Raw genomic sequence first — 21,516 nt, 5'->3', positions numbered from 1 at the left:
CCACTCAATCCACACCACAGACTTGTGCTACATTGGGGACAAACACAACACAGAAAGAGATGAGACTTTGAGCTGATTCTGAGTAGAACCACAGATGCCTACATAGGCAGTGCATAGGTTCTCTGTGATTGCACAAGCCTTATTTCTTTCAGCAACCCCCTCCCCTGACAATGTGGCTACAGCCATGGAGAAGAGAATAAACATAAAGGTGTAAAATATGACATCAAAATTCAAAACCTGGGAGAGAGGAGTATAAAGATGTAGATATTATAGAATATATATGAACTAAATGGCTATCAGCTTGAAAAAAAAATAGATATAGTATGGGTCAACATATTTGAACTCCACGGTAAACAAAAATAAAAAACGTACCATAGATCCGCAAAAACCAAAAAATAAAAAAATAAAAGGAACTTAAACATACTACAAAAGAAAATCATCAAATGGCAAAAGGAAAAACAAAAAGGAAAAATAAACAAAGAAGAATTACAAAAAACCCCTGTAAAACAAGAATTAAAATGGCAGCCAAGAATTGCTTTAAATTTTAATAAACAAAATACTCTGATCAAAACACATAGAGTGGCAGATTGGTTAAAAAGAAAAAAACAAGAACCAAGCAAGCCTTTAAGAGACTCACTTCAGGGCAAAAGACACTCACAGACTGAAAGTGAAGGATGGAAAAAATATTTCATATAAATGGACATGATAAAAATGGGGGTAGAATTACTCATATCAGACAAAACAGGCCTTAAAACAAGGCTATAAAGAAAGCCAAAAAGGCATTATATAATGACAAAGTGATCAATACAAGAAGAGGATATTACAATTGTTAACATATACACACCCATAATAGGAGCACCTAAATATATAAAGCAAATACTAACAGACATAAAGGAAGAAATTGACAATAGTACAATATTAGTAGGAGATTTTAACACCCTAGTGACATCAGTGGATAGGTCACCAAGACTGAAAATCAATAATGCAATAGAGATAATAAATTATGCAATAAACCAGTTGGACTTAATTGATATCTATAGGACATTACATCCAAGAAACCAGAATGCATATTCTTTTCAAGTGTGCATGGAACCTTCTCTAGGATAGACAAAATGCTAGGTCACAAAACAAGCCTCAACAAATTTAAGAGGATAGAAATTATATCAAGCTTCTTTTCTGACCACAATTGTATGAAACTAGAAATCATCTACAGAAAGAACAGGAAAATAATGAAGTGGTGACTAAGCAAAATGCTACTAAAAAAACCAATGGGTCAATGATGAAATCAAAGAAGAAATCAGAGAATGCCTCTAGAAAAATGAAAATGAAAACACAACTTTACAAAATCTATGGGATCAAGCAAAAACAGTGCTAAGAGGGAAGTTCATAATGATACAGGCATTCTTCAGTAAACATGAAAAATCTCAACCAACCTAACATATCACTTAAGAGAACTGGAAAAAGAATAAGCAAAACCCAAAGTCAGCAGAAGGATGTAGTAATAATTGAAGAAGATGGAACACTCCTAAAGTCATTCTATGAAGCCATCATCACCCTGATAACAAACAGACAAAGTCACTACAAAAAAAGAAAATTACTGGCCAATATCTTTGATGAATATAGATGCAAATATCCTCAAAATATTAGCAAACTGAATCAAGCAATGCATAAAAAGGATCATACACCATAATCAACTTGGATTCATTCCAGGGTTGAAAGGATGGTTCAACAGAAGCAAATGAATCAGTGTGATACACCACAATTAATAGACAAAAAACACATGATCATCTCAATAGATGCAGAAAAAACATTTGATAAAATTCAACACCTATTCATGATAAAAATTCTCACTAAAGTGGATACAGAGGGAGCATATCTCAACACAATAAATGCCATTTACAATAAACCCACAGCCAACGTAATACTGAATGGTGAAATGCTGAAAGCCTTCCCACTAAATTTAGGATCAAGAGAGGATGCCCACTGTCACCACTTCTATTCAACACAGTATTGGTAATCATAGCTACAGAAATCAGACCAGAAAAAGAAATTAAAAGTATCCAAACTGGAAGGGAAGAGGTAAAACTGTCACTATTTACAGACTATTTAGAAAATTGTAAAGTCTCCAAACAAAAATATCATAATAAATGAATTCAGTAAAAAAGTAACAAGATACAAGGTGAATCTACAGAAATTTATTGCCTTTTTTTTACATTAACAATGACTATCTCATATAAAACAATGTCAAAAATACCTAGGAATAAATTTCACTAAGAAGATAAAAGATCTATATGATGAAAACTATAAAACATTGGTACAGGAAATTGAACATTTCCTGAAATTGAATAGAATAATATCCAATGCTCTTGGATCAACAGAATCAGTATTGTTAAAATGGTCATACTACCCAAAGCAATCTACAGATTTAATGCAATTACTATCAAAATATCTCTGACATTTTCCACAGAACTAGGACAAATAATCCTAAAATTTATATGGAAACATAAAATACCCATAATTGCCAGAGCAACCCTGAGGAAAAAGATCTATGCTGGAGGTACAATCCTTCCAGACTTCAGACTATACTACAAAGCTACAGTAATCTAAATAATGTGGTATTAGCACAAAAACAGACACAGAGCAATGGGACAGAATAGAGAACCCCGAAATAAACTTACACACCTACAGCAGATTAACCTATGACAAAGAAAGTAATAGTATACAATAGAGAACAGTCTCTTTAACAAGTGGTGCTGGGAAAACTGGACAGCCCCATATGAAAGAATGAAATCAGAACACTCCCTCCCACCATAGACAAAAATAAACTCCAAATGGTGTAGAGACCTACATGTAGGACATGCCACCACAAACTCCTAGAAGAGAACACAGGCAAAACATTCTTTGACATAAATCATAGCAAAATTTTTCTTTGATCAGTCTCCCAAAGGGAAATTAATAAAAGCAAAAATAAACATTTGGGACCCAGCTGAACTTAAAAACTTTTGTACAGCAAAAGAAACCATTGACAAAATGAAAAGACCATCTATAGACTGGGAGAAAATATTTGCAAATGATATAACTGACAGAAAGGGTCAATATTCAAAATATAAACAGTTCTTATCACTCAATATCTAAAAATAACCAGACAACCCAATCAAAAAATGGGCAGAAGACCTAAATAGACATTTCTCCAAAGAAAATGTAAAGATAGCCAACAGATACATGAAAAGATTCTCAGTATGCTAATTATTAGAGAAATGCACATCAAAATCACAATGAGGTACTACCTTACACCAATCAGAATGGCTATCATCAAAATGTCTACAAATAACAAATGCTGCAGAAGGTGTAGAGGAAAGAGTGCAGGAATGCAAACTGCTGCAGCCACTATGGAAAACAGTATGAAGAGTTTTTTAAAAACTAAAAATAGAGCTACCATATGATCCAGCATTTCTTCTCCTGGGCATATACCCAGAAAAGATGAAAACTCTAATCTGAAAAGATACACACACCCCAGTGTTCATACATCATTATTTACAATAACCAAGACATGGAAACAACCCACATGTCCATCAACAGGAAACTAGTTTAAGAAGATGTGGTGTATATATAGACACATATGTATATACAATGGAATATTACTCAGCCATAAGAAAGAATGAATTACTGCCATGAGCAGCAACATGGATGGAGTTAAAGAATATTATGGTTAGTGAAATAGATCAGAGAAAGACAAGTACTATATGATATTACTTATATTAATGACCTTAAAAATAAAATAAATGAAACTATATACAAAAGAGAAAAGAACTCACAAACATAGAAAATAATCTTATGGTTACCAAAGGGGAAAAGGAAGCAGAAGGAACAAATTAGGAGTATGGGATTAATAGGCATAAACTACTATACATAAAATGGATAAGCAACAAGGATTTACTGTATAGCATACGGAATTATATTCAATAAGTTTTAGTAACCTATAATGGAATATAATCTGCAAAAATCCTTGAATCACTGTGCTGTACACCTGTAATTAACACAACATTATAAATCAATTTTACTTCAATTTAAAATTCCTGATATAAGTGATACTATGCAGTATTTGTTTTACACTGTCTATCTTATTTCACTTAGCATAATACCCTCTAGTTTCAATCATGTTGTCACAAAGGGCAGGATTTCTTTCTTTTGTTAAGACTGCATAATATTCCTGTGTGTGTATTATATTTTTTTCCATTTATCCATTGATGGACATGGGTTGTTTTTATACTTCGGCTATTGTGAATAATGCTGCAATAACCGTGGGAGTACAGATATCTTTTTGAGATAATCTCTTTTCCTTTGGACATATACCCAGAAGTTGGGATTGCTAGATCATATGGTAGTTCCATTTTAAATTTATAGAAGAACTTTCATACTGTTCTCTATAGTGGCTGTACCAACTTACATTCCCACCAACAGTGTGCAGGTATTTCTATTTCTTTACTTTCTCACCAGTATCTGTTATCTTTTGTAATTTAGATAATAGCCACCCTAACAAGTGTGAGGTGCTATCTCTCTGTGGTTTTGATTTACATTTCTCTGATAATTATTTATGCTGAGCATTGCATCATCACTGTTGGCCATTTGGTTGTCTTCTTTGCAAAAATGTCTCCTCAGACTCTTTGCCCATTTTAAAATTGAGTTATTTGTTTTTTGTTATTGAGTTGTAGGAATTCCTAGTATTTGTTGGATATTAACCCATTGTTAGATATGTGGTTTGCCAATATTTTTTCACACTTAGTAGATCTTCATTTTGTCTTGTTGATGATTTCTTTTGCTGTGAATAAGCTTTTTTATTTGATGCAGTCCCACTTATTTAGTGTTCTTTTTGTCTGTTGTGTTTTTGGCATCAAGTCCAAAAACTCATTGCCAGGACCAATGTCAAGGGGATTACCCCGTAGTTGTTCTTCTAGGAGTTTTACAGTTTCAAATCTTATTTTCAGTAATCCATTTTTGAGTTAACATTTTGTGTATAGTATGAATCCATTTTTATTCTTTTGCATGTGAATATTTACTTAGTACAACACCATTTACTGAAGAGATTATTCTTTCCCCATTGTATATTCTTGGCTCCTTTGTTGAAAGTTAACTGACCACGTATGCTTGGGTTTATTCCTGGGCTCTATACTTCTGTTCCATTTAGGTATAAGTCTGTTTTTATTTCAGTGCCATAGTGTTTTGATTATTATAGCTTTGTGATAGAGTTTGAAATTAGGAAATGTAGTGCCTCCAGCTATTCAGAATTTATCTAGTTTGTCGTCATTGTATAGAAACACAACTAAGTTTTGCATACAAATTTTGTATCCTGAAAATTTAATAAAGCCATTTATTAGTTCTGATAAGTTTTTGGTGGAATCCTTTTTTGTGGAATTTTTCTGTAGATACAATCATGTCATCTACACACAGTTTTCCTTCTTCCTTTCCAAGTGAAATGCTATTTATTTATTTATTTATTTATTTGTTTGTTTGTTTGTTTATTGTTTCATTGCTCCATCTAGGACTTCCAGTACTATATTGAAAAATAGTGGATAGAGTGAACTTCCTTGTCTTGTACCTAATCTTAAAAATGAACAGCTTTGATGGAGAAGGGTATAGCTCAAGTGGTAGAGTGCATGCTTAGCATATGCAAGGCCTTGGGTTCAATCCCCAGTACCTCCTCCAAAAATAAATAAATAAATAAATACATAAATAAACAAACAAACAAACCTAGTAAACCCCCCACAATAAAATAATAATGGTACAAAATAAAATAATTAAAAACAAATGAACAGTTTTTAGCTTTTCAACATTGGGTATGATGTTAGATGCAGGCTTGTCACACATGGAGTTTGTTATATGAGATATGTTTCTTCTATACTCAATTTCTTGAGAGTTTTTACAATAAAAGGACATAAATTTTATCAAAAGCTTTTCCTGCATTTATTGAGATGATCATACGATTTTTATTCTTTTGTTAATGTGGGGCATCACATTGATTGATTTGCCAATGCTGAACCATCTCTGCATATCTGGGCAAATCCCTCTTGATCTTGGTATAACCTTAGTATAGTCCTTTTAATGTATTTTTCACTCTTTTTGTTAGTATTTTGTGGAGGATTTTTGCATCAATGTTCAACAGTGATATCAGTCTGAAATTTGTTTTTTTTATAGTGTCCTTGTCTGGCTTTGGTATCAGTGTAATGTGGGCCTTGTAAAATATGTTTGGAAGTGTTCTCTCTGCTTCTATTTATTGGAATAATTTTAAAAGTTTTGATATTTATTCTTCTTTTAAATGTTTAGTAGAATTTATCCAGGAAGTCATATGGTCCCGACATTTTTCTGTGGGGGAATGTTTTGGCTAGTGATTTAAACTCCTTACTAGTTATTGGTTAGTTCAGATTTTCCTTTTAATTATAATTCATGCTTGGTAGGTCATATGTTTCTAGGAATTTGTCCATTTCTTCTTGGTTATCTAATTTGTTGCTATAATTGTTCATAGAAGTTTCTTATGATCTTTAGTATTTGTGTGGTGTTAGTTGTAATGGATCTGCTTACCTTTCTGATTATTTAAAATCTTCCATCTTTTGTTTTGGCTAGTCAAAGATTTATCAGTTTTGTTTATTTTTCCCAAGAATTAGCTTCAGTGATCTTTTCTATTGTCTTTTTAGTCTCTATTTCATTTATCTCCACTCTGTTATTTCCTTCTTTCACCTAACTTTGAGCTTAGTTTGTTCTTATATTTTCACTTCTCTGAGGTGTTTATTTTAGTTCTCTCTTTTTATTTAATGTGAACATCTTATACTAATGTGGGCATTGCTATGAACTTTTATTTTAGAATTGCTTTAGGTATATTCCATATGTTCTGGTATGGTGTTTCCATCTCCATTTTCATTTGTCTCAAGGTAATTTTTGATTTCTCTCGATTTCTTCTTTGACCCATTGGTTGTCAGGAGCATTTGGCTAATCTCCATATATTTGTAGAGTTTTTAGTTTTTTTTTATTGTAACTGAATTTTAGTTTCATACCATTGTGGTCAGAAAAGATGCTTGATGTAATTTTGATATTCTTAAATTGCTTAAGACTGGTTTTATGGCCTATATAATATGATCTCTTCTGAAGAATGTTCCATATACCCTTGAGAAGAATGTATACTCTGAAGTTTGATGGAATATTCTGTATTTGTCTGTTAGGTCCAAGTAGTCTAATGGGTAGTTTAAGTCCAATGCTTCCTTACTGATAATCTGTTCAAGGATTTATCCATTGTTGAAAATGTGGTAATGATGCTGTTACAGTATTGCTGTCTATTTCCCTTTTCAAAACTGTTAATATTTGCTTTATATGTTTAGGTACTCTCATGTTGGGTGCATAAATGTTATATTCTATTGATGAATTGGCCCTTTATCATTATACAATGATCTTCATCTCTGGTAATAGTTTTGGCTTAAAGTTGATATGGTCTGGCATAAGTCTATCTTCTTCTTCTTTCCTTGGTTTCCATTTGCACGGGCTATTTTTTTCAATTCCTTTACTTTCATCTGTGTATGTCCTTAAAGCTGGAATGATTCTTTTGTAGGCATCATATAATTGGGTCTTCTTTCTTTATCCATTCAGCCACTGTATGCATTTTGATTGGAGGATTTAGCCCATTTACATTTCAATAGTTATCAGTATAAACTGATAATAAATATCGACATTTTGTTAATTGTTCTCTAGACGATTTGTAGTTCTATTATTCCTTTCTTCCACTCTTGCTTTTGGCTTTTATGATTTGATGATTTTCTGTAGTGATACGCTTTAGTTCCTTTTTCTTCCTCTTTTATGTTTCTACTATAGGTTTTTGCCTTGTGATTTCCATGAGGCTTACATATTGTCACGGTCCACTTTAAACTGATAACAAGTAAACTTTGAATACATACAATAACTCTACAGTTTTACACATTCTTTCCCACTTTTTATGTTTTTGATGTCACAATTTACATCTTTTTATATTCTGTGTCCATTAGGAAATTACTGTAGTTATAATTATTTTCAATACTTTTGTCTTTTAACCTTAGAACTGATTTACCCACATTTACTCACATACTTAGAAATGATTACAATGTTGGAGTAGTCTGAATTTATCTGTATATTTACCTTTACCAATGGGTTTTATACTTTCCTATGTTTTCATGTTACTAATTTGCGTCCTTTTATTTCAGCTTGAAATGTTAAAATATCTTGTAAAGTCACTTATGGTGGTCAACTTTTTTAGCTTTTGTTTGTTAGAAAACTCTTTCACTCTCCTTCAATTCTGAGGGACAACTTTGTCAAGTAGATTATTCTTGGTTGGCAATTTTTTCCTATCAGCTCTTTGAACATATTGTTCCACTCCTTTTTTTCCTGTAAAGTTTCTGCTGAAAAACACACTGATAGTCTTGTGGTGGTTCCCTTGCACATAACAAATTGTTTTTTTCCTTGATGCTTTTAAAACTATCTCTTTGTCTTTAATTTTTCGCAATTTTAATTGTATCATTCAGCTTATTTGGTATTTTTTTGGTCTTATTGGATATGGATTTCTTCAGAGTAGAAATATTTTCCACCATTGTTTCTTTGTACTTGTTTTCTGACCTTTTCTCTTTCTCTTCTCCTTCTGGGACCTCTATGATGCATATATTGATCCATTTGATGGTGTATCATAAGTCCCTTAAGCTATCTTCATTTTTTCTCATTCTTTTTACTTTCTCTGATTGAATGAATTCCATTGCCATGTTTTCAAGTTAGCTGATCTTTTCTTCTACTTAATCAAATCTTTTGTTGAACACCTCTATTGAATATTTCAGTTAAGTTATCATATTCCTCAGCTCTGTGACTTCTGTTTGGAACTTTTTACTATTTTCTGTGTTTTTGTTGAAATTCTCATTTTGTTCATGAATTATTCCCCAGAACTTGGTAAGCGTTTTTATGATTGCTATTTTGAACTCTCTATTGGCTAAATCACTATCTCCACTTCATTAAGAATTTTTTTCTGAAGATTTATCTTGTCCTTTTGTTTGGAAAATATTCCCCTGTTTCTTCATATTTTCATGATTCTCTGGATTGGTTTCTGTACATTAGATAAAATAGCCACCTCTCCTAGTCCAAATAGATTGGTCTTGTATAGGAGATAAACATAGTTAATCAGCCTGGACTTAATTCCTTATTGTCTCTCAAACTTATGTAATTGGTCAAGCCACCTTCTTTGTTCTTAGTGTTTCCCAGTAGTTGAAGGTGTGCCAAGACCTGTCAGTGTCCTAAACGAGAGGACCACAGTTAGCATCTATGGGCATACTGATTATAAGCCTAACCTTCAGGCAGCAGCTTGTAAAGTATGCAGTCAAACCCATTTTGGGGAAAGACTGAAATGTGGACATTTTGCCTATTCCCTCTATATGAGTCCTGAAGGGATAGCCTTGGTGAGTATTCTCATGCACACCTGTTAAGAACTGCTTTATTGTTTGCTGCAGTTCCGTGGAACTGCGAATGCAAGTTCTGTTGGCTATCAGATCCACTTGGCCTGTTGGTAGCAGCAGCAAAAGGAAGGTGCCAAGCATGTGTACAACCTCCTTCTAGAGACATGCTGCTGGTAACTTGGTTTTACAGTTATTCCAGGTTGGAGGGATAAGGTGGCAGAAATGCCCATTGTCTCCCTTGTGCTCCATGGAGGGTCAAAGCCCAGTCCTAGATGCGTGCAGTCAGACCCTTTGAAGATGAACTCTCAGATAGTGTGCTGTAAAGTATACAGTCAGTCCCTTCCCAGGGAAAGACTGGCAGATGAGTGTTTTTGTCTGCTCCCTTTGAGCATAGGCCTGTGGGGAGAAGTGCAGTGGATGCTCATGTGCCTGTTAAGAATGGCTTCTTTGTTTTCTACAGGCATGTGAGTCTTGTGGATGCATGCTCCACTGGCTTTCAGAGCTAGTTGTTTTTAGGGGGCTGGATGTCTCTTGAGTGGCAGCCTTAAAAACAGGTGCTAATTGTGTGCTCCAAATCCTTTGCTTTTCACGGAGAAACTGGGCTTTGAGGGGTCCCTCCTGATTGTATGGCACTGTGCCAGGCAGTAGTGTTTATGGAAAGAATGTGTCTCAGTCTTTCCTACCCATTTTTATGCGGGTATTCTCTTGGTTGCTTGATGTGTGGGAGTCATTCAGCTAGTTTCTCAAGTTCTCTTTGGGGAATTGCTCTGTATGTGTGTTTGTGGGAGGAAGGAAGTTAAGAAGCTTCCTATGTCTCCATTTTAATCCCTCCAACTAAACTAATCTTTTCTACTTCATATATTGTTACTTAGTCATTATATAGATAACTGGAATATGTTGCCATCTACTAGCTGTTTAATATTAGCTGTTATACCCTTTAGGGTGTTACAACTATTAATTTTTTTCATTTTGTATTGGCTTGTCAATGTCAGCAATTCCTTTCTGGCATCATAGTCTGTAACATATTGTCTTTCTTTCCTTCTGAAACCTATTGTTTGGAAAGAATAGATGTTAGTAAAACCCGCTATTTTCTAGAGTCTCCTCATATCGTGTCATTGACATTATACGTCACATAAATAAATCTCTGTTTTTCTCTTATAGTGATTCATATCAGAATATATTTGCTTTCAGGTTTATATTTTTATATATTTAATATTAAATATATACTATTTTATATTTAATATATTTAATATTTTTATATTTAATATATTAAATATTAAATATCTATACTATAGGTCTGCTAAAAGCAATGGAAAAAACAAGTCAAAATTTCTCAGTATTTTCATGATAATATTAACTAACAGAATTATACTTTATTTAAGAAACACAATATAATAAGACTTTACAGTTTATTATCTCAACTCCATAGTGAAACGTAGTTCACCAAAGTCTAAAAATTCCTGTCTCAAAGTGTGATGGCTCACTTGCCACATGAAAAGACCGGATGAATTTGAATCTTTTATGCAGCCTTTGGTTCTTTCCCTGCTTTGAGCACAAGATCCTCACCAAAGATATACGTGGTGGGGAAGAAAGAAAAAGGAGAACACATTCCTGATTTCTTTAGGGTAAACAACTATGGAGATCAAGCCCTTAGGGCAGATGGTACTCTAAAAAAACAAGTATGGCCCCCTGCATAGTTAGTTTTTGCCCATACTTGCAAAGTTAACAAGAAATACTTGAGTCTTGCCAAGAAATGTAAAAGGACTTGCTTTACACCTTTAAGAATTTTATGCTAATGCCTGTATCTTGTTCAATAGCCATTTATATGTGTGAAAAATTGACATGATATTAAAAATTTGGATTACTCTCAGTCAAAAAAGCTTCCTTAAATAGCCACTTCAATCTTGGTTTTCATAAAATTAAGAAATAATGAGTCCCTAGGTTCAGTCATTCTTCTAATACTCCTAAGTATTGACCGTCTTTATCCATACACAGAGAAAAGGCCATTATTTAATTTGCCAAATAATATCATAGTAAAACAAACATTATAATTAGCTTTAAAGGTCACTTTGACAGATATCAAGCTAGCTAATCTACATCAAAATATACTGAATTAAAAATATAATGATTATTGCAATTAATGGAATAAAATTGTTTTTAAGGCAAGACAAGAGAAATATAACATAACACTTTCTGTACTACTTGAGCCACTACCTCCTCCCCTTCAGTGTGCATTGTGCATCTACATTATATATTAACAGATTAATTAGAACCCCTTAAAAGATACAAGAATGCCTACTCACACACACACCCCACACAAAGCAGTTTCCTCCTCTACCAACAAGATAACGCGTTGGGAGATGACATTCCTTTCTCAGTCCTGTAAGAAGTCACAATGATCCACTGCTGGCCTTGTTGGAATATGTAAACTGTCAGTATGTTGCTTTGATCCAAAACCCTTTATCTCAAGAACTTATGCTTTGACCCCTAACTTGTGCAGAAAAACTTGTGCTTTGACCTCTAATGGGCAGAACAGTCTTCAGAGTTTTCTGAAAGAGTGTCTCCTGGGTAATAACCCTCAGATAGGCTTAAAGGCTTGAATAAAATTTTCCATTTCTTTCTTGGATTGATCATCGATTATTTTTTTTGTCACCACATAAAAATATTATCCTATGTGTTATAAAAGTCTCAGTAAGTAATTAATATAGTGTAACAATTTATTAGAGCTTTATTTTAATGCTCAGTTAAAATAATCTTGACTGAGCAATTCTTATTAAAGATAGAAAATAAAGAGTTCTTACCAAGTTTGCAATGATATAATGGTAGCCTTTAACATGCTTTCCAACACTCACAATCTGTAAAGAGATAAGGAAATATGAGAAAACCAATTTAACTTTACTGAATGATTATATTAACAGAAACAATTTTAACTATTCTAGCATAATTCCATGTAGAAACATGATGAAAAAATGATAAGTTTTTCTTATAAAAGTGATCTATCCTAATTAAAACAAATTCATAAGCCACATTAGAAATTAAATAGTTGAAGTTTAAAAAACCCTCTAATTTCAGTCACATTGTGTAAATGACCAATCATTTCACAATACTTTGTTCAGAAAACTACTATGCTATAATCCCCTCAAAGAGAATGACAGTGCTATGAACAATAGCTTATATATATTTCTAAAAAAGAATACTTTAACATAAGAAATGAAGTTATTTTGGCTCAAAGAATTTAGATGTACTTAAATTTATTGGTAATTTATAGAAATTCATGGTAGACTGCTGGGTGTACCCAACTGGTGAGAATGATCTTCTGTGAGTCGATTGGATTGTTGTCCTGAAAACCAAGTTAAGATTTTTTAAGGCCTAATTTCTGCTTTTAGATACCTCTGAGGCCACAAAATACTTAGTTAATTCTCAACTGCAGATGGGTATAGAAATATTTTATTAAATAAAAAGAATAAGGACAAAACAACATCAAGAGACTTTTCTTTCTGCTAGATTCATTTTTTTTCTATGAATGTTTTTAGGAGTGTTTAGGAAATTAGAAACAAATTTTAAGAAAAAGAGGATTTAAAAAATAACTTTATTTCTATATTAGAAATCAAAAATCTTATTTCATAAAAGTGAAAATTCCTTTAAGAAGAGAAAAATCTAATGACAGTTACTAATGAACAGCTTTGCAGCCTCATCTGTGTCCTTAAAGATAACATAAAATTTTCATGTACTTTCATCATTAAAGAAAGATTGAATTATTTTTAGTATTTTAATGTCTTCTAAAAATAATTATTTGTAAATTAGTGACTTGTGTATGAAACACAGGAAGACTCTTTTATTTTAAACCTAGAATAAATGAATTGTGCTGGAAAGAAGAGTTTTTCATACATGGCTATTTGTAGAATGGAATCTCTGCTCATCTCTTCTTTTTGATTACATCTAAGATCTTCTCTTTGTATTAAACGTTCTGCAGTTTCATTACAATGAATTTGGATTTTCACTTTTTGTTTATTTTGTTCAGGATTTGTTGTGCTTCTTGACTCTGAGGATTGCACGTCAACAATTCTGGGAAATCCTCAGCCAATATCCCATAAATATCCCTTCAAATATATTTCGTGCTTGTTTCTAACAGATAACCACAACTTGGTATCACTACCCTCAGGGTCACTTTTAGATACTTTTTCAGTTTCCAGATTCCCAGATGACTGTGTGTGCCATAAATTCAAACTACAATCTGCCTGAAGAAGGCTGTGATGACAAATTCTCACAGAAGATACCTCCCTCCCTACACTAACCTCAGGCCAAGACAGAAGACATTTTGTTGACTCTGTGTATAAATGGTAGATTTTCCCCCTACTCTTCTGTTTTATTGAGGTGTTGCCCTTCAAGAGTCTGGTTTTAAATGGGATCTAAGGTCTAACTGATTGCCTTGACTGAGCCCAAAGTTCCCATTCTTGGGTGAGCATTAAATCCCCAGTCAGGCTACCCAATCTGACAACTTCTTTCAGCACAGTCTGCTTTCCTTCTTGGCCCCTGAAGAGCTTTTACTTTCTTGGAAGGTAAGCAATGCATTTGTAACGTTTTTCATAGCATTTCTACATATCTTATATTGCCAGATTTATGCAGTACATAATTTACCTTAAACAAAACCTCCCTTTACAGTCTCACCATAAAGATGAGAACAAAACAATGAATAGATAGGAGTATAAAGAAAGTTTGGTAAATAAACCGCTTAATTAATTATGTTATTGGGTAATGCAAGCCTGAGTGGTTTAGCATGAGCTGATCGGGCTGTAGCCCTCTTATTCTCTGGGAATCTCAGGTAAAGCTTGTCACAGACAGTTATCAAGGATGGGTGGTACTCATTTGGAAAACTTCATACTCTATTATATTACTGAGTCTTACTAAAGATTCGTGATATTTGACCTCAGCAGGGATTGTTGTCACTTGGCAATCCATTATTTATTTCTTGCTGATTCACTATAACGTTTCTCTGGTGTGGCTATTTTAGCCTTTTATACATACTCCTTAAGCCCCCATACACATCCTGCCTCTTCTTGTCACTCTCAGCTTGTAATTTCTATGTGGCAGTCCTCAATAACCTCTGATTTCTTTTAAATTAATTTTAAAGTGTAAACACTTGTAAATGTTAAAAAAAAATGTGCAACCAGTGGAAATTCTGCACTAGGCATCTCCATGAAGAAATCACTCTTAGTTCTAGATTTCCTAGCAAAGAGCTATAATAAACTAAAGCTGATGAAATACATTTTCAAGAGGTGAGGACTTATCACAACCACAAAGAACTGAAAGTGTCATTAATTCTGGCAGAAAACGCTCTGCAGACCTTAAGATACATCAACATTCTGGAAACTGGAAGTCTCAAGGGAAAATGCTCTGAAGATTTATTGCCTGGCTAGGGAATACCATACCATTTTTGCTGAGCCAGATCCTGGCTGGGAAAAAACAAATGTGCCAGACAAACTAATGCCAAGGCCTCATTGCCTTTGAACACTCACCATCCTGACCTAGTGTGGCCTGGTGTAAGGCCAGATCTCAGTCCCTCTGCCAAGCATCCACCACTAAATGGGAATTTCTTTGTGAAAAAAATCTAATTTATACTCCATTGTGAAGTGTCCTATACCTAGAGGGTCATTTGTCTAAGTTGGTTTTTTTTTTTTTTTTTTTTTTAATGATTGTGTAAAACTGACAATGTCATGGGTGTGGTTTTTCATCACAACCAAAATGAAGACTATCTCATAAAAAACCCAAATCCGAGTGATTTGATTTTGGATGTAGACCAAACCTCATGTCTCTGTATTTCTGAAATTATTCTTCTACAAAGGGAAAATAAACAGCTTGAGGTGAAAGATATGACTGTAACATAGCACTACCTTCATACAAGTATGTTTGGCCAAATTGTTAAGAGAAAACAACGCCCTAGGGTGAGGGCTTGGTTGCAGTCATTAATTATGGCCTTTCATAGAGACAGAAAAATACAGGAGTAGAAAATCTGCATCTCCATTCTTTTTATCTTCTTAAAAGACACAGAGGAAGCAGCTAGACAAAGAATGTTGATCTCGTGTCTGTTAAGAGTTCCAAAGAATGTGTTAGGAAGAAACAAGTTGTATTGATCATACACTTTCAAAGGAGCCCATCTTTCCAAGAATAAAATGCCTACAAAAAGTGACTAATTGACTCCTTTAGTTAACATTTTCTTGTTCTTTAGGAAATAAACAGTTGTTTAGAAGTATCTATTGCGCTGGTCAAATGAATCAGTTCTAAAATCAGGCTTATGTATATTAATATGGTAAACTACAGATGTGACCACAATTGTTTTCTTAACAAATTACGACATAATCAGTCTTCATGAATATGACTTCTAAATCTTTATTTGTTTAGTAAAATTAAGAAAAAAATGGATCCAGGACACTTTTCCACCTTGACTCCACCTTTAAATAAATTTAACTCAATAAATGTACAAGTCTAGGGTAAGGAGATTCAAGGACTATAAAGTAAGTCAGTGCTGCTGTTACAAGAGTGTTTATTATCTCATAAGGGGGTAAGACTTAAACAGAAATGACTGAAATGCAGAGCAGAGGAAAGGGAGTGGCATGATTTTAGGAAATGATATCATTTGGTTAGGACAACAAGGTAGTTTTAAAGAGAACAGATACTAAACCAATGCTGAATGAATGGATGAATAATGAGGTTAATAAGCATATAAATATCACAAACATTGAATGAATAATAGTTCGGCCTTCAATCCATAAACTAATTTTACACTAATCCTTTATATATCAATGACCTATAAGGGACTCAGATGGCTTTCTAGGAAAGGGCTGATGTATATTACCTCAAACTATTATTACAGAGCTGCAGTCATTATACTGAGCACTGTCTTCAAGCTAAAGACTTGCAATGCACATTCCAATATGAATGATTTTAGTTTCCTTTTAATTTAGCTTTATAAGTCAGTTGGAAATTCCTCTCCCAGGAATTATTAGCTATTATTATGGTCCAGAGAATTCAGTGACCTGGGAGAAACAGCACAATATATTTGGTGGTGTTAGGGACAATGATGCCTGGTAAATGCGGGGAACTTATTATAGTGAGCAGTCACTATCACTAAACCTTTTTTTTTTGTTCTATAGACATTCCAAACTCCCAAATTTCCTCTGAATGTTGATTTTTAAGATGTTTCAAAATATTTTATTATAAGTAAAAATAAAAGCTTTAGTTTGTCTAGTTAGTTTTTAAAGTTTACTTCAGTTCCATCAAAAGTAAACTTTTGCGAACAAGCTGTAGACTTCCTTAAACTACAACTTTGTAAGGTAACAGCAGGTCTTCAGGATGAGGCACAGATGGCAAGAGGAAAATAAAGACTCTCTGACCAAAAGGACGAAGTCTGTTTAGTGAGAGAAGAGATCCAGGAGAAGTGAAGGAATGAGAACGCTCTTCATATATTTTAAGATAAATAGGTACACACGTGCATTTTTTTTCTATACTTGGAAATGTTAGAATTTATAAAAGTTTCTAATTAGGGCAGACTCTTTTTAGAGAAAAGGGAGGCGGGGAGAGTTGTCCATGAAGGGATGGCTGCCTCTCAAATCACTGATCTCTCTTTCTTTCACTGGAAGCTCTTAGCAGAGGCTGATTACCAGTAAAAGATTTTGAGGTATTCTTCTTTGGGCTCTAGACGCTTGTGCAGACTTAAATTCCTACGTCTGTATTGTTAGTCAATGTAACAGACACTATTTGACGCTCCAACCATGCTTTCCCCTTGACTATTTCAGTGCATACTCACTCACCTTCTAACTGCCAGCCCTTGAATTTCCTTGGCTCAGGGTCTTTTCTGGTCTCTAGAACCCACTTTGCCCTCGGTGGTGAGGAGATCAGGTCAGAAATGCCAGGGAATGAATGCCCTTCTCAATACAATGACTGACAGGAGCGGGCACATGAATCCTCCTTCCAGTCCACTTGCCCCTCAAGTGAGATGATTCTGACATGTATGTTCTACAGTCATTTACAATAATCAGTTTACACCGATTTCAAATGAGATTAAGCCCCTGCCATCCACATGGTAATTTCCTAGATAAACGCATCTTTTATTGACTGCTTTCCTCTATTCACTTTCCAGTGTGTTCTTCACTTCTTAAACCAACTAATTACATGTAAATCCTTGTCTTAGGATCTGTTTCTGAGGGAAACCGAACTAAGACAACCTCCAAATTAAAAAAATATTACCAATGGGGTAGTGAAATTGGTAATGTTAAAAACGGTTACTTTTGTTGGCTAATTGTCCCAAGCTTCCATCTCTGTAGTGTAACACATCTATGTTATATTCTAAGTCTCTAATCTCTATGTCTAATCAAGGACCCAAATTTCATAAAATATTTTTATTTAGATATCTAAATTTTGTGGAAAAGCTTTATTCTCTTACATAGGGAAATAAGAATGAATTAGTACCCTCATTAAATAAATTCTTTATATTCATGACACACGATTTCCCCCTTCATACTGTCCTATATACCTTAAGGACACCCATTCTTAGTACTGGTTTGCTTTGGTTTCTTTCTTTGACTTTATTGCAAATCTTAAAAAAAATCCTTCAGTTTCATCCTTTCAGATCACAGATCACTTGATATATACCTCTCCCTCATTCAGGGCCTTGTAAGCAATATAATTTGAATAAGGTCATAGCATATGAGTGAAAAGCAAATGCTGAAATTTGGGTGTTTAATTCCCACTCTCTGACTCCATATCATCATGGTAACTGCCAACAGCTCCAGGAAAGCACATTGAAGGGTATACTCTTTTCTCTGCCTATTGTAGTGGTTCTAAAATTCTACACCCACAAAGCTTTACTAAAATGTTTCTAATCATGTTAACTATGAGTATATCTTAGCAGAGATCCATTTTGATTTAACAGCATTTCAGTTTAGTGATTTAAAATATTTGCAAAGGGGCACGAAAGATTCTGTGGAGTTTGTGATTATGAATTTGAAATGTACATAACTGCTTGAAAGAATCACTGAACAGCATGCTTTTCTTTAATTAAAGAGACATTTTATAAGAAACAATTTAAAAATAATTTTAATGAGATGTAGGTAGAGGGGGTAATCCTTTGCATTCATAAACAAACATGTAGAATAAATACAGTCATTAAGTGATAAAGCCAGGGACTTTTGACTATAATTTTCATTCTTTTTTCCACTACATCCTGTTGCCTTCTTTAGGCCATAGCGATTCAGAAAAATGACATATTTTAGGCCAATATGAATATATCTTTCATAAGAGGAAAATGAAAAAAATAGATACTTGTGAGTGACATTCTTTATCATTACATATTTGATGAATGCCAAATTTGTTTATGAGAAAAAACAGCTTTTGCACGATGAAACGAAAGACACAGTTCCTTTTCTTCAAATAATCTCTCTGAACATATTGTTATTTGAATAACAGCACACATGCGAGATGTTTCTAATTCCATCTTACACCAGATTGAGGTAGGGACACACAGATGGAAAATTATCAGGTAAAATTTAACACAGCCCAAATCTAGTTTTGCAAAAATCTTCATCTATCTGTAATAAAGCTAATTACCAGCAAAGCTCAAGTAACTTGGATTCAGTAAATTTAAAATGATAGTTCAAGTGTATATGCTAAACTTAATGCAAATCCAACTCAATCCAGTATATAATCTATTTATGTGACAAGCTCTAAATGCTCATTTAAAGGTCAAACTACGTAGAGTACAGTTCAGTGTTAAATACATTTTATGGTGTTTTCTTTGAAAATGGGAACTTCATAAATGGTAGTATGTAGAGATAACTTTCTACTAATCAAAATATCTCATTTCTTGAGATGTCCCTAACTAAATATATCATCAATGAATAAATATCTATTTTGGTTTATAAAGAAAACTTGAGGGGGCAGTGATGATGGGAATAAAGATTATACTTAAATGTCACATATGATCACATATGTTGTAAAAGGATGTATGAGAAATTATCTGCTGAATTATATATCAAAGATGTTCAAGATCAAATTGTTCAAACGTGGCCTGCATAAGCACATGGGAACATGTTGTTCATGGGATGGAGGACCTCTAAAATCCAGTCAACCTGAAGGTCTATAATTCTGTGAATCTCCAGCTTTGAGAATTGCGAGAACCTCTCATTATGGGAGACTTCTGTTAATTTATCATGTTCCCACCACTATCTCTTTACTTTTGTATTTCTCTTCTTTATCATATTTATTTGAAATATTATCATCTGAACATTCTTTTCTCTCTTAGTTTTAATTCAAAACTTCCCTTGTTTTCTTGGAAATATGTTATTTTGTTTTCCAAGCAAATAGAATGCATAGAGGTGATTGGGAAAAAAAGAGCTCTATGGCTACTTTTGCTGGAAACTCTAAGTTAAATAAGATTTAAGGGGCTTCTTTGCTGTAGGAATTTTTAGAGACTTTAACATGCTAATCATGTACACTGAAATCCCGAGACCCACATAGAGTATGAAGCCTGTAGAATGTTTTAAAAGGTTGTTTAAAGACATCCATCCTAAAGAGACAAAAAGAAGAGAGAGATTAGATTGCTGCCTAAAGATGCCCGGAATGTTCCCTGGCTGATCAATTCCATTCCATAACCCTCAGCGGCCCTTTCAGCAGGAAGTAGCCAGAACGGTCGTCGCCCCCTTTCCCACAAGATTGTGGAATGAACATTGACAGCGGGGAACCGTAATAGAAAAGAACAAATCTGACTCCATATTAGATCAGTTCCTTTTGCTTTAACCCTGTGCCCTGTTTCCTAGGCTTAGTCTAGGTACCTTTTGTAAAAGAATGTTGCCAATAGCCTGAAATATTCAGGAGAGCCTATTCTCAAGGCTCTGACCTTTAAGGATATTAACTTTTGCACTCATATAAAGACAGCAAGTTGCAGAATAGAAAATCACATTTGTTTTGTGGAGGTTTTACAGGGACACTATGACCTGACCCAGGTGGACAGCTGTAAGAACAAAGGATTCCAAGAGCAAAGAATTCCTACACCAAGAAGTTTGCAACAGCCAACCACCCCTTCCCCTTTTTAGTATAAAAGGAGCCTGAATTCTGGCTTGGGGAAGATGGTTCTCCAGGACATTAGTCTGCCATCTTCTTGGTCTGCCTACTTGCCAAATAAAGTCGCTATTCCTTGCCCGCCCCTGATCAAAGGAAAAAAAAAAAAAAAGACATCTACCCTATAACATTACTTTTCACTCATCTTTTTCGTCAACTCCCATGAACATTTCAGACTTCAGTTGTTTTAGCAGCTTCTAATTTCTCTTCAGTGTTGATCATCTTTACCCACAACAATAACTCAACTAAACCATTTGAGGCATGTTTAAGAGAAATTGTGTCCATAACTTTTGTGATAGCAGCTCACTGTTTAATTAACTTCAGCCAGTAACGTTTTTGGTCATGAGTTTTAAAATTTGCCTGATTGTCATTATATTCTACAAATGAAATTGTGATTAACTAAGTATGTATTTTTTTTACATAAAGAATTGTTTTCTGTATTTTTATTTCAGTAAAATATTTTCTTTGAATTTGACCTTATTTGTTATGTCATGCTTCAAATAGTTTGCCACTAGACTACCAGGTTCCTATGAAGTGGATTCAGAAAGAGAACCCAGAGGTAAGCTGGTACCTTATCTTCATGAATGAGGAAGAACTTTTCTGTGTGAACCCTTTCCATTTGTTCAAATGATTAACTCTACAATTATTTTAAAAAACAAACAAACATCAAAACTAAGACAAAAGGCAGGAAAAATAGACCTCTGCCTATTCATTGGGAGTCTCGTATTTGGTGTTGACAAACAATGTTTGTATAGCAAGATCACTGGGTAGATATTTTGTCCATATTTTACATAGGACGGTTGAAATTTAAAGATTATTATTTATAACTGACAGTACTTTAAAATTGCTAAAAGAAAAAAAATTAACTCCAGTCAGATAATTTAAACTTCTTAAAATCTTAACAAAAATAATAAAGACCATGAATTCCTAAATTAAGTTCATAGCATCGTGCTTG

General features: G+C 33.9%; 1 protein-coding gene across 8 annotated transcripts in view; it reads right to left on the bottom strand.

The window, feature by feature from the left end:
* Positions 1 to 21,516, bottom strand: part of GRIA4 (glutamate ionotropic receptor AMPA type subunit 4) — a 432,578-nt gene that overhangs the window by 112,018 nt on the left and 299,044 nt on the right. For all 8 annotated transcript variants that reach the window (XM_064492857.1, XM_064492858.1, XM_031460664.2 and 5 more), the window contains one exon: positions 12,251 to 12,304. In XM_064492857.1, the coding sequence (XP_064348927.1) occupies positions 12,251 to 12,304 (54 nt within the window). The remainder of the gene's footprint in view (positions 1 to 12,250; positions 12,305 to 21,516) is intronic.

The sequence above is a fragment of the Camelus dromedarius genome, chromosome 12 (assembly GCF_036321535.1).
Source record: "Camelus dromedarius isolate mCamDro1 chromosome 12, mCamDro1.pat, whole genome shotgun sequence".
NCBI lineage: Eukaryota > Metazoa > Chordata > Mammalia > Artiodactyla > Camelidae > Camelus > Camelus dromedarius.
This window is presented reverse-complemented; position numbering and strand designations above follow the sequence as displayed.